Source organism: Eutrigla gurnardus, assembly GCF_963514095.1.
Source record: "Eutrigla gurnardus genome assembly, chromosome: 8".
Lineage (NCBI taxonomy): Eukaryota > Metazoa > Chordata > Actinopteri > Perciformes > Triglidae > Eutrigla > Eutrigla gurnardus.
The window spans coordinates 9,640,402-9,657,295 of NC_139922.1; the positions used below are offsets into that span (position 1 = coordinate 9,640,402).

Below are 16,894 nucleotides of genomic sequence, written 5' to 3' on the forward strand. Positions count from 1 at the left end.
CATTCAACATACCCGGTCTGTGCGTGTTTTCTTAGTTTGTTTATTGGATTCAATCCAATATTGGATTCGGTCCAATAAACAAATGTACACAGACTGTACAGCCTCCGGTCTCAGCAGCAGTTTGGTCGAATCAGCATATTCCTGCCCTGCAGTAAGTGTGTAGACTTTGATTGTACGGACCTTATTTGCACCGAGCATGTGGCTAAGCATTACACATCGCACCTTTAAAGAGGACCTATCATGCTCCGTTTCTGGTGTATACTTGTATTTCAGCTTACTACTAGAACATGTTAACATGCTTTAATACTCAAAAACATTTTTTTCTCTCTGAAAAGACCTCCTGCCCCTCCTTCCCAAAAAGCCCAGTCTGCTGTGATTGGTCCGCTGGCCCACTAGTTTATCTGAGCTGTCACACCCCTTAACATGACCGGATAACAGTTGTAGTACTGCTGAGGACTAGTAATACAAATTAATGTTTGGCTCTTGTTCTTCAACCCTTCTTCCTTTAGAAGTTCATAGAAAGGACATTTCCGTCTTCTCAACATGGAGGCTCCATGCTCAGCTTAGCTCAGCTCTTACTAGCTTCGTTTGAGGACGTGCCAAACTAGCAGCTGGGCAGATATTATGCAAATGTTTCCACTTTTATCAGGGGAAACAAGTAGAACTTAAAGGTTCTCCATAAGGCATTCAGAGCATTAACACAGCAGCAAACAACCACTAGCTATGCAAAGATAGAGTGGAGTAATATCCTTCATTGTATGACCACTGCAAACATTACATTTAATTTGAACTTAAATTTTTAATACTAATGTTAAGGCAAGTGCCCTGGAGAAAGACAATATTTCTCACTTCTGTGGCATCAGTGTTTAATTGCTGCTTTTCTTTTTTTAGTCCATTCTTTTTTACATTTTCTTTTAACTTCTAAAAATATTTGGCCCTTTGTGTTATAACATAAAATAAACCAGCAGCCTGATGACAGTCAACCATTTAGGGAATATCATCAATTTAGTTCCAACTCTTCACACGGTCTTTAAACTGACTAAATGACAAAATCATCTTCTGCAGAAGCAGCATTGCTTGTTGCAGATCTGTACTTCCCAAATGCCACAAATCTGCAAGTGGAAAGGACTATAAAGTCATCCTGACAAATCATGTGAAATTGCTCGGAATTATCACAGAAATGTTGTAATGAAATAATTGTGCTAACACATAATGAATAACTAATGTAAATAGAGAGAATACCAACCATAATCAATGTTTTAGTAAGTAATGGAAAAGGAAATGCTATTCTAACCAGTGCAGCAGCTCAAAGGATGGACTATTTAAACTAGAATAGTCATTTTGATTTTAAGAGATGATGAGATGGAAGGTGATATAATTTTAATGGACTGATTAGTCCATTATTTTATTATATTAATTCATTTGAGCTGCCCTTGCTTAAACGCTTTTTGCAAATAAAGTACTAAAATTGAAGTCAAGGCATTCCTGGTGGACATTGAGTTATTAGGTTCTTACAAGGTAGTAAAACTATAAACTACAAGGTGATTAACATCTTGTGAAAAGGTTCTGAACAGATATTCTAAGCAACCAAATGATATACCTTTGGGAGCATTCCAGTCACTTAAACTCATCCTTGCACCATAACAAGTGCCCTGATCTATAAGAGGAGAGCTGACTGTTAACAGGTAGTAGATGCAGGGGCTTTTTCAGTCGGCTGCCAGATCCAGCAGAAGCAGGGTAGCACTCGGAAGAAGACAGTTAGAAGCTAGGCGAGTCTCCTCAGCACCAGCACAAACAGTTCACAGGGTACTGAGAACCGGACCTATGAGACGGAGAGCTGGTCCACTACCTCCCTTACCCCGGTATTATGGCTGGGATCCAACAGTTACAAGAGGAAGTTACCCATGACAGTCAATCCACAGCCACACATACAGGAAGCAGCAAGGGTTGATTTGGTTTGCAATTAAATGAGTGACATTTTATGATTATTAGATTCCCCCCATCGTTGTCATAAGTAAATGGGGCTAGTTGAAACACATTTCCTGCTAGAGCCCTGGAAGCCTGACACTGACGAGGCCACTGGTAAGCGTGCCCCACCTGCTAGTTCACAGCAGCCGCTCTGCACTGGCTCATACAGCGGTTACAGCTGATAACACGTCGTAGTGGTGGAGTAGCACCTACCCTCTGTTCCCCCTCAGGTAAAGTTAAACTGAAACAGCATTTCAACAGTATCTAGTAGGTGACATATTGAGTGAGACAGGATGTCAAAAAAGGACAAAATGTTGGGGGCAATTTGATCGTTGATTCTCCAGCTCTGCAATGCAAAAGTTGATTGTTGATTGATGCATGACATGATATTGGTTGAAATTGGTTAGTACTAGCTTTGCATGATTTGTTTTTTGAAGAAAAATACGGTAATTATTAGATTATGAGCTAAAAATGGGAAGAATTTGATATTTTTTAAATGTTTTTGGTATATTGTTTAATGTTAAACAGAAGCACCAAATGACCGTGATGTGAGGTTAAAAGGTTAAAAATGCAATTTTAATTTCCGCTTGACACTGTTGCTGTTGTTTGCACTGTTAGGGCCGTTAGCTGCAAGCTGCCAGCTCAACCGTCGACTTTGGCACATATGACCACATATGACAAGTATTGTAGATGCAGTTTTCACTTTGTGTGTTTTCTCCAAACCACAAATCAAAAGTCTCACAACATTAAAGAAACAGATTTTCACGCATGAAAATACATTGACTACAAGTCAATCAAAGTTAATATCTGTTAAGATTAAGTTGATTCTCCTAAAATCCCTGTGTGGTGTTTGACAGTTTGAGTAGTCTATATTTGTCTCTCCACATCGTCCTCACCTCCTGAGCAGCAGCTTGGGGTGGTTTTTGCTCTCCAGGTTTCTGTCTATCAGGTCAGACAGCAGCTGTTTCAGGACTCCGGTGGCGTACTCCATCTCCCCCTGCAGGGCGGTCATGATCAGAGATGCCACATTGCCTCGGTCCCGCATTGAAAATGACCTGGAAAAACATAAAAAAATGCAATGTTTTACAAGTGCGATGCCCTGCTTTTGTTGAGACACGAATTAAGCTGTTGCTCAAAATACACGTGTGTCCCCATAACAGCTCATCTAAATATTAATGCACATTAAATCTTAATCAAATGATTCTGGGCTCTATTTTGCCATAAACCATTTGGCTAAGTGCTTTAGGGTAATTTTAGAGATGCTAAAATGTTTTTACTCTGTTTATCAATTTGCCTTTCCTGTCCTAATCGAGTTAGCAGCCAGCACAGCCTTTCTTTTCATATTTGTCAAATTAAACAGGTGATAAAAGCCCACTTTCCAAAGACAAATAATCCCCATTTCTCCCAAAAAGAACATTTTGTTTGTATAAAAATGTACCGCAATGTTAATTCCTTAGAAAGATGATTTTTACTTTAATTAAAATTAAGAATATAGCACAGGGTATACTGCATTTATATGATCCTATTCCCATAGCTGGAAATATCATGTGGGTTATTGCTAGCTCCTGAATGATATTGCAAGCTCTGATATATATATATATAACATAAGCCCTCCTTCACTAAAAACAAACATTGTATCCTATATATCTGAACAATGCATGAAGAAATAAAGAAAGGCAGACACCTCTGTGCCTCCAGGGTTCGTATGAAGGTCAACAGGAAGTGCTTCTTCGTCAGCAGCTGGCCAAACAGCGTCAAAGCCTTCTCAACATTTGCCTGGACCTGAAGAAAGACACAGAGACAGACGAGTTACAACAATCAGACTAATGGTGGTGCAGAACTACGTTTCCCTTCTTCAGTGAGGAGCGTGGGTTTTTTTTTTTTTTTTTGTATAAAACAACTCAACAATCCTCTGTTTCCCCAAAGAACTCCCCCTACATCTGAGTTTGAGACGTTTATGCAGTTTGGAATCACAAATATGAGAAGACAACAGTGAAGTAGGAGACATCTTCGATCCAGTAGTTCAACTTTTGAAGTTAAAAATACTTATTCACATATCACACATGACTTATCATTCAAAGTGTGAGGTACTAACATAGTATTTGAGGTACTAGCATCATATATAAGTATTAGCATTGGAGCAAAGCAACGTGCTGTCTAGTGGCAAAGTAAAGCAATATAAATAGTCAAAATATAATTCGTTTACGTGAGCCTTTCTTACAAATACATTTTGCTGCTGCTCCTGTCCACAGCATCATATCACTTTGATCCAGTGCATAAAGACGGATTAATACTACACATGCACTGCGATTTTCTGCAATGTAAGTTTGAAATTTTAATAAGGCATGCCAACATTATGATCTCAAAAATGAGTAAATTGCGACAAAAATCTTCGACTTTCAGTTTGAACAGTTGCAGACAACCTTTAGGAACTTGTGTGTGCACAATCAATTACCAAATATGAAAACAGCCTCCAGGACAAAAAGACATGATAATTCTTCGTCTCACTCTGAGCGAAGAAAGATTGTGAACACATCTGCGGGCAGACTTTAGTTTTTTTCCACCGTGTGATGAGCTGAGATTGGCTTGTAAACAGCGAGGTAAGATTGATTGGCTACTCTCTCCCGCTGCACTGCTGTGCGCTGCTTTCAAAGTGTTCCCCTGTCGTCGCTCTCCTAATGATTTTAGCAGACATTTGACATAATTGTCTTCTTGACATCAGGGGGTGGATGGGTCAAAGCATCCAGTTGAATATTGATAAGACAAAAGTTTTAATCAAAATAAGCAGTCTGGTGCTTAAACTGTGTCTCGGTTTACGACTCTGATATTTCATTCTTCAGTTATTAAACTTAGCAATAATATCTGGATGTCCTACATTGCTGGCTCAGGTCTCAAAGAAAGTCGAGACTTCGCCAGTCACATTCACCACGTTGCTGAATGAGTTATACTACATGAAAGCCCCTATGTGAATCTTTTAATAACTGTTCCGACTGGCCAGAAGCAACCCGGCACGAGTGAGATTCCTCTGTCAAACAGAGAAGTAAGGAAGAGATGGAGAGGATTGTGTGCGTGTCAGGCGTGGTGACAGAGGTGCACCCTGCTTGTTCCACTGGATGGCACCTGTCACTACTCATCATCAACACACTAAACCCCCGAAGACGCCTCGCTGTCACTCACTGGCGCTGTCGTCCTCACCGCTCTGATTCTCTCCCTCGCGCTTACTGTTGACTGTTTCGCATCATTGGTCCTCCTCCCGTTTTAATTTATCCTCCTTTTCCAGCTCTCTCTCTCTCTCTCGTCATCCTTTTCCACCACTGGAACAGCCACCCTTTCTCCCTCTGATGCGCCGTAATAAAGTGTCTAGGCCTCTCTCTAAAGTGCTAAATGAGATTCTCGGGCCTCCGGGGTGGATACTGAGTTCTATGTGATGTGTGTGTGTGCGTGTTTAAAAAGAGAGAGAGTGAGCAAGAGAGACAGACGGAGATGCATGTATGCACTTTACCAAATTTCAAAGAGAGGGTTAGGAAGAGAACATCCAGCTCTCTGCATGGTGTGTGTGTGTGTGTGTGTGTGTGTGTGTGTAGCGTTGCTGTCTAGCTAAGGGAAGAGAGCAGTCACACAGAGCAATAAAGCTAGGAGTGTTAGTTTACACAGGCCATTGGATTACACCGGGAACCCCTGGGGGAAATACACAGGGAAGCGGAAGGAAGTCTAGACATAGCTATAAAATACGTAAGGTCCCTTTACCTCTCTGGCTGCCTGACACCTCAAATTAAAGGTGGACTGTATTTGTATCGCGGGACTTCTTTCACACAGTGTCATGTTTCTACTCTTTATTTTGATTTGCCAAAAAAAAAAGAAAGAAGCCAGAAAGCGATAAAACCTGCAGAGCATATTCATGCCAGACAATCAGTCTGACTTACTTTCACAAAGAATGGAGCAAAATCATGAGCAGGATCAAGCTGTAAAGCTTCATAGGATAAGTTCAGGTTAGGGCCTTGTTCAGATAGGGACTTCCATTTTGGATCTGGTTCTTGTTAGTCAAAAAACCTGGATTTGTTAAGCCTCGTTGCTTGCCAATCTCCTCTCCCACCTCTCCTCCTTTTGTTAATCAGTGTACAAAGTACAGACATAAGATTGAGCTCCATATTTTCCTCCAGCGCTGACCGCCTCTTTGATGGTTTAATGAAAAATGTCGCTGATGCTAGATTATAATGGCTGACACAAATTAACGTTATTCACGTAACGGCTGCAATTAAACTTTTGGCTGATGTCACCTCACACAATCACCCCAGTGTGCGCTGCAGCTCACGTTCTGAAGGAGCCAACGAACTACATCATCTGCAAAAAGCAGGGACGCCATTCTGAGGTCCCTGAAACAGACACACTCCTCCCTCCAGCTGCGCCTTGAAATCCTGTCCATGAAAATCACCAACAGGATTGGTGACGAGGGACAACCCTGGCAGAACACCCACTGGGAACGTGTTTGACTTTGTGTGAGAATGCGGACACAGCATTCACTTAGTTTATATAGGGAACGGATGGCTTGTTGCAACTACCCCAGTACTCCATATCCATCATTCAAGACATCCCAACAAAGTCCAGATCCCTCAGCAGAGTGAGTCTCATCCACCACAATGTCTTGTCACAGAGGAGCTGCCCTCCCAGGTCTGGCTCTAGAAGAGTCCCGGTCTGCCTGATCGTGGTATTGAGGTAACGCAGCCTTCGTTGATCAACACCTGCCCCACACATTTAATCAATATTTCATATTCTATGCTGCTTACTACCTAATGTTTAGGTTGTATCTACAGTTTGTGAACTTTCTTTAGGTGTTCCAGGTAAAAAGGTAAGTAGGTTATGAAAGGTGAGTGAAGAACTCAATCAAATGCCAAAATGTATTGACTCCAAGTGATTTAGATTTGATAAGCATATACTAGATTGAATGATGTCACAAAACATGATGTCTGCAGACTGCAGATTTTGCATTATCAGTAGTTTTCTATATCAGTTATAGCTCTACAGGGCCTGCTAGACACAACAACGTGCTTTTTTCTATAAACAAGAAAAACACTGTATTTAAGAAATCAGTACCCTTCCTCCCAGCCAAAAATTAGATAGGATGAAGGTGAATGAATCAAAATATAAAGACATGGCAGCTGTGAGACCGCCCAGGGAGCTTTTTCTTTCTTCCACTTCTTCTTTTCAGAGTATAAATCCACTTTCTGGATTAGAACGATTAAATGAAGCTGTAAAAGGTCAACCAAATTATTCCTTGACTCCAAAAAGTCAGTGCTCTAATCAAAGTCAATGGAGCAGCAGCACATTCTACATCTTAATGATACTGCTGATTACAAACTTGGCTCTCTGGTTTCTAGCTTTGGAGGAGAGTAGTTTATGTTGACACACTATTAATTTTACTTCCCTGCGTCTCAGCGGTAAAATGTCTTTATAAATCGCATGCAATATCTCCATTCAGCTGTGCTGGCAAGGTAGTTGCATGTGCTGGCTTAATTAATAACTTAACAGTGATGTATAATGCAAGTAAGAATCCTAGTAACCCTGAATGTTATTTATCTCTCTCTGTGCTCTAATGGTCTTCCCTTCACTTTTGCCATGCACTCTTTATCTTCTTGTATTCTTTACATAATATTCATTTGCACTCAATTTAATCAATCATCACTTCAAAACTCCACTTCTCTCCATCAGAAGAATATGGTGTCTGCTCCATGACATCACCCTGATGATGACACTAAAGCTCTTGAAAAGTCATGTGCATTCCTTGAGATTGAAAACAGCACCAACCGAATACCTTCTTCTTTTCCTCGGGTACAGTACATTGCCACCAAGTGCATCACTGTGGTCACAGTGTGGTATCTTACAGGACCTTCGCCCTGCCTACTTCAGGAGGAGCAGGTTCAGATGGCGGCTGGTGATACCAGGGTGTTTGCGCTATGCGACTTCAAGTACCGTAAAAACATGAAAAGCCTTCTCAAGAGCCAGTGTCTGGTTTGTCCATTCTGGGCTACTGGGCTCAATCAAAGTCAATGAAGACTCCAGGACACAGGTGATTACATATTACAGTCTGGGGTTTCTGACCTTTGGAGAGGTCTGTCTCTATACGAAAATAGCTTCAAGGGTTTTAAGCAGCAAAGCCAGAAGGATATTACATGCAAAATGTATTATTGTGATGCTAGTTTATTAGTGCAAAGGCTTAGTTTTTGGTTTTAGTGGAATTGATTTGTGGTGAGTTAGTTAAGTTTCAAGCTCAGCTAGTTGTGTACTGACCCGTACCTCCATCTCCTTTAACACAGGATGGTCCTCAATGCCCGGGAACAGGACCCTCATTGCGTAAGTCCGATAGTCCAGGAAGGGAATCCCAGCTCCATCCAGCTCCTGAGTCAGCTCGTGGATGTCTGTCTGAAGCTCAGCAAAAGCTATACGGGACACAAATAAGAGTACGTGTTTAGCGCTAGCATTCCAGCTTGCTATCGTGTTAGCCATCATCAGCTACAGTGGTGGGCAGGAAGGTTGGAGGGTAAACCAGTAATTATAAGACAGTCAGCTATGATGAGGCGAGAAGCCCACAGAGGCAATCAATAAGACATTAAATGCAGACAAGCCTGAATGAAGCATTAGGGAATACAAAGATACATAGACATTAAACTATAATAACAGATCCAGTGTTAATCCAGTTAGTGAAGGACATGTAATTATCTGTGGTTGAAAGAGCACAAATTTAATTTCTCTACAATTTTGTCAAACTAATATTTGTTTTGGTTCACATAAATCCTGAGATAACACTTAAGAGAAAAATGACTTCTAAATGAATTGAATTTCTTCCTTGGTGTCTGAGCCCCGACAAATTCAATCTTAGCCTGTCCAAAAAAAAAGAGACCCAAACATAATGAAATAAAAAGGGAAATCTAGCTCCGGGAGAGAGAGAGAGCGAGAGAGAGAGAAAGAGCGAGAGCGAGAGGAGAACCAGGAGACAGAAAACAAAGTTCCTGGAAAGGAAAGTCAATTAATTGCATGAGTGGATAATTATTAAGAGAGCGACGGATGAGTTTTCATGCATAATTTCTCCCAGCTGTTATTGGACTGTTTGGTCCACAAGAGAGAGAAAGAGAAAGGGAAGAAAGGGGGTGGGGGAGTGAGGGGGCGGAAGGGGAAAGGAAATTCAGAGGACAGAGGATGGAAGTGATAGGGATGAAAAGAAATAAGAGCAGGTAATACCTGGGATGAAGTAGCAAGTAGAACAGAGAAGTGGCAATGAGAATAATAATGTAAATAGGATAAGAGAGGGTGGGAAAAGGTTAACATCCATGTTCCATTCCCTCCTCTTCATCATCTACACAACTCCTCTTCAATCATAAATCATTCATCAAGTATGGCTTTAGATTGACCAGAATGTGTGTTCAAATAATACATTAAACAAACTGTAGTTATGGCTCTTGTATAGTACGTTGCAAAGAACAAACAGAATGCAAGTAAAAACAAGAGATGACAAATGTGTTGGTTACAGCGATATCAATGTAGAGAAAACATTAGCCACTGTAAACTGGTCATAGCAGAGCAAGGAAGGCTGTTGAAGCAAACTTGTGTATTATATCAAGCGGGGGTGCATGTTATCTCTTATGAATTCAACTTTTCATTGATAGAGGGAGATTGTTTATTTCTTCTCTTAAAAGTGCCATAGTCCCACTTTAAGTTCCACCAAAGTTTAAAACAGTTATATTCAGCTACACACTATTACCGAACATCACATATATGTGATTGATTATGCTTTTGTCTAAAGCGCTCAGAATTACAAAGGTGTGGGGAGCCAAGAACCCAGGAAACACACCACCATTCTATAACCTCTAATGATACCATGGGTACTATTTAAGCAATCATAAGTGCATGGTTCAAGTGCATTTAGGGCACGTTCAACTCCTATTTTGCCAGTTAAACTGTGCATAATCGGGACGCAAGGGGCACATTTAGTCTGTTAATTGATCATAGGTGGGTTTTGGGAGTAACGTGAATTACATCAATCACAACGTCATCTCCCATTACCTTCAAAAGCCAGGTGCACCTGCACCTGGCTAGTTAAGTGGCGGATTCAGCAAATTGGAGAAGCGAGCGGCTCCTGCTGAGGACACGGAGCTGCTCGTGTGCTGAGTGAAAGCATGCGAGCAGATGTACGTGGTCTTTGGATGGTGAACCCTCTCAACTGTCTCACATTCATCTGGCTACAACACCTTTGACTGCATGTGACCAAATGCACGGTAGCCTATTTAACCTGGTGATTGATTAGTAAGTATGCTAAACATTTATTGATGAATAAATTTGAATTTGGACAGAAATGACTCAGCAGAAGCGGCATTGTGTACTCGCTTGTAGTCAGGCACTGCTGGAGAGGCATCAGCCTCACAACACAGCCGTTCAGATGGAGAGGGCCGGCAAACGTTGGTGTGGCCTACGTCTCCACTCCACTCACACAGGGGGATGAGGAGCACTACTATTTGTTTATAAGAAGCAGAATGTGAGCGCTTGTGTCGTGAACCCACCTCTATTGGTGGTCATCTTCCTTTCTGAATAATGTGCACTTTAAAACAGCTGGGAAATACTGCACCGTGGACTGATGGTCAAGGGTCCATCTGTTAGTAGTAGTAGATAGTATTGTGCCAACAATGGGTGCTGGGCCAGGTGCACGATATACATGCTTATTATTGCCATTGCTGTTACACTGTTTTGGAGGGTTTTTTAGCGGACACAAAGAAAATGCCTCAATCTACACAAAATCTGGGAAGTGGAGTGTAAGTCTGACTCCATTAATGTGTAAACAATGCTTTGCCCATTAATTGGTTTAGAAACTCATTTGCATTTTGTTTGCTTTCGTGGAGCGTCTCACAAACATCTCCATTACCGCCCCTGAACCAAAAAGTGCCACTTGCCAGTCAGCAGTTGTCATTTCTAATGTGTAACTAATCACCCATGACTGCTAATACGCTACTTTGGATGATAGTGTACAGTGTGTTGTCTGCTTCTCATGGATGACTGAACCAAATGTCCCCTGTCTCTTTCCCTCAAGACTCGGAGCGAAGCCAACCTCACACATATACACGTTTTTTTTATAATCACACACACACACACTCACACACCCGGCGGACCGCCCACTTCATCTGTTCCTCCGCCCACACACACTGTCTCGTCTCTATAGGCCAGCTGGGAGTACAGCAGGCGGGGCGGGGTGGGAACAAGGCCATGCTTCATTTCCTGGAGAACTGAGTGCTTTTATTTGACTTGAATACTGTCTGGTTTCTGTCGGAGGAGAGAACAGGGCTTTTCTTGAATAGCATTAATGTTATAAAAACGATACGAGGTGAGAAAACATTTTCTCAAAATGGCAGAAAACATGCACCTTGAAACTGTGGCACTTTAAATCAAAATCCTTCGTAGTTTTATGTCCGACAACTGATCCTTGGCTGCTGAGCGCGCCCCGACTGTGGCGCGGCTGTAGTTTAATCACATTATAACCTTGTGCCGTGGCTTTGTGTGCCTGTGTCATTATATGAAGTGTAAACACCTGGGCTGTCCTTACATAACTCACTCCCGCTCGTATAACCTCCTCCCACCTCCCTGTTGGCCCAGTCAGTCTCTTGTCCATGTTTACCTCTCACTCATTTTGCCTCTAATTTCCCTGCAAACAAGCCCCTTTGTTAATCTGACTTCATATGATCCATCTCCCTCCCAGTGCTTTGTCGTCTCCCAACGCTGTTCTGCTGCTGTGGTGTGTTTTCACACGGAGGTACGGACAGATAACAAACAGCAAATGAGAGGAAAATCTCATATTTACATACTTCATATATACTACTACCACATATTCTTGTATGTAAATATTCTTCAGTTATCTTATTCTTCAGTTATCCTACACAATGCAATTTGTTGATGTGACTTAGCCTCTGTATTTGGGCTGTTATAAGTAAAATAATAAAATAGGGAGCCTGGGGGAGGGGTTACTAGTCTGGGATAAAACTTGAATATTAATTCACAAATTCAGGAGGGAAGAATGCTTCATTTTGTGAAGTGAGCAGCCAATATTCAAATCTATTTATGTTCGCTTGAAAGAAAAGTGCATAATCCTTCAGGAACAGGAGGATGACATCGGAAACAGATTTATCTGAGAACCCATTTGTTAGCCTCCGACTGCAAATGTCTCTGTCTGCACTTTTCTACTATTTTCTACTATTGCTTCCTCTCTACATGTTTATTTTGGCTATAACATTCCACTTCACCAAAATTCACATCATGAACCGGCAGATTCATGAACCCTCAACTGGCTTTCTCATCTTGTATAGTTGCACACTCACACAGCCTGTATCTGTTATATGAAGAGAGAAGAGTGTTTGGGTTCGTGTGGGGGTTCATACACACGGTTTCCTACCTTCTTTACACTCCAGGGCCACTCGGGACTCCAGGTTGTCCATCTGGAGCTGCAGACGTTTCAAGGTGCGGTCAGCGTCCCTTGACTTCCTCTTATAGGCAATCAGCACAGCGATGATGACCAACAGAAGCAGGCCGCCTCCCCCTCCGATGCCGATAATGGCAGGAAGCGTCAGCAGGCTGTCCGAGTAGATGTGAAGAGTCCCGGGGGAGTATTCAAACCCACCAGCACGGATCTGAACACACGCACACACACACACACACACACACACACACACACACACACACACAGCTGATTGTTAATGATCAAAGGAGGGAAATACATATTTGTTATCTTGGGAAAGTTTTTCTTTTTAAAGCAATTTTAATCTGAACCCTAAAACCAGCCGGTGGGTTTGAAAAATGTGTTTTCTTTAAAAATCTAATCGCCAAAAATACACCATTCATCATAGCCCGAAGCTGGACATAAGTCTTTCGTGTTGGATTTTCAACTTTTCAACAGTCCTTCATTATGTGCTGAACGCTTCTGTACCCAAATATAAGCTTAAAAGTTTGATATCTCATCAAAAAACCCTTTTATCGCATGTCCTATTTAAGATTTTGCTAAAAATGAATCAGCTCCTTTAAGATGTGACAAATACTTCCAATTTTTTTGAAAATAAATGATTATTTTTCAACTGTGTACTGCACAAAAACCATCCTCTTCCTTTCTTCTTTCGACGTCTAGCCAGGATTGTACTGTGCAGGACTTATATATTGCAGTTTTAGGCCACGGTGAGCAAAATGTGACAGGAGCAAAAAATAAAAACCCAAAACGGCGTGGCGTTCAAAGGGTTAAAGAGGTTGTAGGTTCAGCGCCACACAGGCAGCTCCACCACAGCCAATATGGGAGAGGAAATTGCTACTTATTTCTATTCCTGCACCAGATTCTCTTCAGCCGGTCTGAGGATCGCCTTGCAGAGACACATAAAAAACAGGCAGCGGTAAGTTCCCCAGCAGCAGGTGGTTGGAGAACAGATGAGGTGGTCGGGAGAGATCAAAAGTTGGTGGTCTGATGAAAGAAGTCTGTTGACCCGATTTCTACTGCAAGGATCATTAAATTTTCATCTGTTCTGTACTCTCACTAAACAGGGCTGATCTCTGACAGACTTGTGCCGGGGAGGCTTACATCAGCTCGACTGCTGTGAACATTCCTTGTAGGAAAGGTTTTCAAGTCTTGCCTTTAGGGGAGCGGCTTCAGAGGGCTTTGGTAATGAAGAGCTCACAAGTTAACTTGCACAGCCCCAGCATTCTCTGCAGAATTTTGGGCCCCAAATGATTATTATTTTTTAGATAAATATTTTATCGTTAGCGTCCTCATTTATCACTGTCAGTGTTAATAAACTGGGCCAGGGAGTGAATTCTGTATACACGAACAAGGTGAAAGTACCAGATACTCATACAAAACCCTGAAGACACCCAGAATGCACACGCACACCATGCACATACTCACAAACAGATTAAGTAATCAAACAAAGAAATCAAAGGCATTTAAATCCCTCCCCAAGGAGTCTTGGTAATTACGGGAAGTCAAACACATGTAATGCTTTTTTTCTGAATAACTACATTTACATAAGCGCAGTGCGTCTCACAGCGCTGGAATCCATCAAATCAAGATATCCGCAAGGGGGGTTGATAACCGACGAGAATGAGGTGTGATTATGCACTCTTAAGTTCTTCTAAGTGCACTTGCATGTTAACATTATCAAAGTCTGATTCAAAGAAATAAAATAAGCTGTTATATCAATATCAATGTAGGCAATACCTACAAATTGAATTTGCAATAGTAGAGACAATTATATTGTCTTGTTTAAGATTAAGCAGCCAATTAGCTGCGTGGACATGATCAGGCTGCAAAGGAGATTAAAATGATTTAACTTGTACAGAAAATGTTGGCCAGCTGCAGTGTGACTTCAGGTTAGTTAGCAGAGCAAGTTTTTTACCCTAACTGATCATTTCGAAGACATCCGTGGAAGCTGATGTTCTTCACACTGCATTCATGTTCAGATGGCTGTCAACACACTGGACGGGCTGAAAGTAGTGACCGTTGACCCTTCATACATTTGAACCTGACTTAAAGCTCATAGTAATGAACCCGTCTGCTTGCAGCGTCTTTCGGCTCATTATTTTGGGTTCAAAGGCTGCCGTTTTAATATTTGGGTTCAATCTCACGACTGCCATCTGACATCCACGGTTGCTGCCAACCATATCCGGCTGGGGCGGCTAAAGCAGAACCGGATATCAAAGCTGAAATAGCTTCCTTACGTCAAACGATGTCACGACAAATAGCAGCGCTGGCTGCAAGACAAAACAACCGATTTTGCATCTTACTGTGATTATAGCTCCGATGCGTCAATTGACTGCACTTACCATCAACACTGATTTGACATCCACATAAAAAGATGGAGAACTTTTAAATTCTGTGACACCCAAACAACAAGCAACTGGAAAAAATACTTGTGACTGGAGTCGAGTGCTAAAATATTGATAGGACAATTGAGCAGCAGGTCAAACAGGCCCCTTTTAACAAAAGTCATTTAGTCATTAAACAGTTGCACAATTGTAAATAATCAAATAAACATTGGCTTAAACTCCATTTAGGTGCTTCAGTTTCAGGTGCTGACTCACTGTTAGTAATGTAATTAATGTCTGATGTTATTGCTAGCACACCTGTCTGCAGGGAAATGGGACTATTGGCACAATAAGAGAGCAAGGAAAAAAACATTTGTAGTTCCCAGAGAATGGCTTTTTCTATCACTGTCTATCACCAAATGCAAAAAAATTGCAAAAAATAACTTTATTTATTTAAATGTAAAACTCTTCTGTATGTTGCCATTCCAATGAGTTATAATAAGGACGTATAAGCATTTATTATGATATATAAATATTATATATTCACATACTGGATGTCACAGTCGCCCTTGAATGCAAAACGTATCAATAAAGGATGCTGCCTTTATACCCCTCATGTTGTCATTTAGTATTTATCATCTTATTAGGCCACTGCTATATCTGGTACAATTATCCCGGGGAAAATGTATCCTTGGATGACTTGAATGCAGCAGAAGTATAAGCAATATTAAGTTGGTGACACATTTTCGAGGCATTTTTCTATTTTTATTCTCTTGATAGACTGAAAGACTGACGGAGGAACTTAAAAAGCTGAAGGCCAAAACAACAAACAAGTTTCTTCGAAAACTCAAGGGAGGCACACAGCTGCCAACACACAGCTGAGCATCTGAAGGGACACGCAAAGACACACTGACACACACATACAGCGGACACCCACACACACACACACACAGTATGTCTGGACACCCATTGGGGTCCCCTGTATGTAGGTCATTCTACACGGGGAATTTTATTGTGCTACAGCTGTGCCCTTCTCTGCAGCATTCCGCACACGCAAAGACAAAGATGTGCACTTAAACACAAATACACGAAAGCTCACACACTCACACACACACACACACACACACACGTACACACACACACAAAATAGAAGCCACAAACACGTACATGTAGTTATACACGCAGCAGAAGAGATTGGAACAGACAGCTCCATTTTTTCTTCGGCTATTGTCAGACGAAGGACTAACTCCACCACCCCCGCCAACACATCGCATCGCTCCGATATTCAACATGACATTTAGTTAAAAAAAAAACCCAGAAAAGAAAAGCGGGGTAAAAAAAAATTCAGTTCCTCCTTGGAACTGGTGTTGAGAGCTATCATATTGAATTACATGGATGCGCTGTCAGTGGCTTTCTAGGTATATTGGCTGTAGCTAGCGGGGAGTAAATGCCATAAAGATACAGTGAAATGACTGTGAAAGGACGTTGGTGATAAGTTTAAAAGGGGCAGGAGGTTTCGGGGGGATGAGTGGGCGGACTGGCGGGATATTCAGACACATATATTCAGAGTGAGTGCTGCGTCGCCTGGTTGAGGTTTGACCTTCCTCGATACAGATGCTCCAGGAGCTGCCGCGATGATTTTGAAAGTCTGCTCCAGTCAGAGTGAATCAGGGATTTGAGTTTGCAGTCGGTTGACAGCTCTGGACAAGTAAAGCTGAATGCGTGCCCCGGGACGCACTTGCTAGCTTGTTCTTTGACTTTTTCTAGCGCTTTTTCCTGCTGTGTTGTAATTTCAGAAAAAAAACGAGACCCCAGAAACGACATTGACATCAACAGCATTCAAACTGTGGGTGGTAGGAAAAAAAAAAGTTTGTGACACTTCCCATAGAAAACAGGAAGTGTAACTTCATGATGATGTGGCAAGGACTTTCAACAAATGCAACTTTAGCTCGGATTTGCTGAGAGTTGGACAAAATTTGCACATCAGAAAGGTTTATACAGCGAACGAGGCTCCTGGATTAGAGCTTAGAGACAAGCTTAGCGTCTGCATATCAGCGGCATCCTGGAGAAACAATTCTATTCTTAATACCACCTTTTATGTTTCTGCATA

The 16,894-nt window shown here is 41.7% G+C and overlaps 1 protein-coding gene across 1 annotated transcript in view; it reads right to left on the minus strand.

The window, feature by feature from the left end:
* LOC311017714 (plexin-A1-like) overlaps window positions 1–16,894 on the minus strand; it is a 249,977-nt gene that overhangs the window by 24,788 nt on the left and 208,295 nt on the right. The window contains exons 20-23 of the mRNA XM_084016250.1: window positions 12,395–12,629; window positions 8,260–8,402; window positions 3,653–3,750; window positions 2,865–3,023 (exon numbers count right to left, since the gene is read on the minus strand). Coding sequence (XP_083872376.1) covers window positions 2,865–3,023; window positions 3,653–3,750; window positions 8,260–8,402; window positions 12,395–12,629 — 635 coding nt within the window. The remainder of the gene's footprint in view (window positions 1–2,864; window positions 3,024–3,652; window positions 3,751–8,259; window positions 8,403–12,394; window positions 12,630–16,894) is intronic.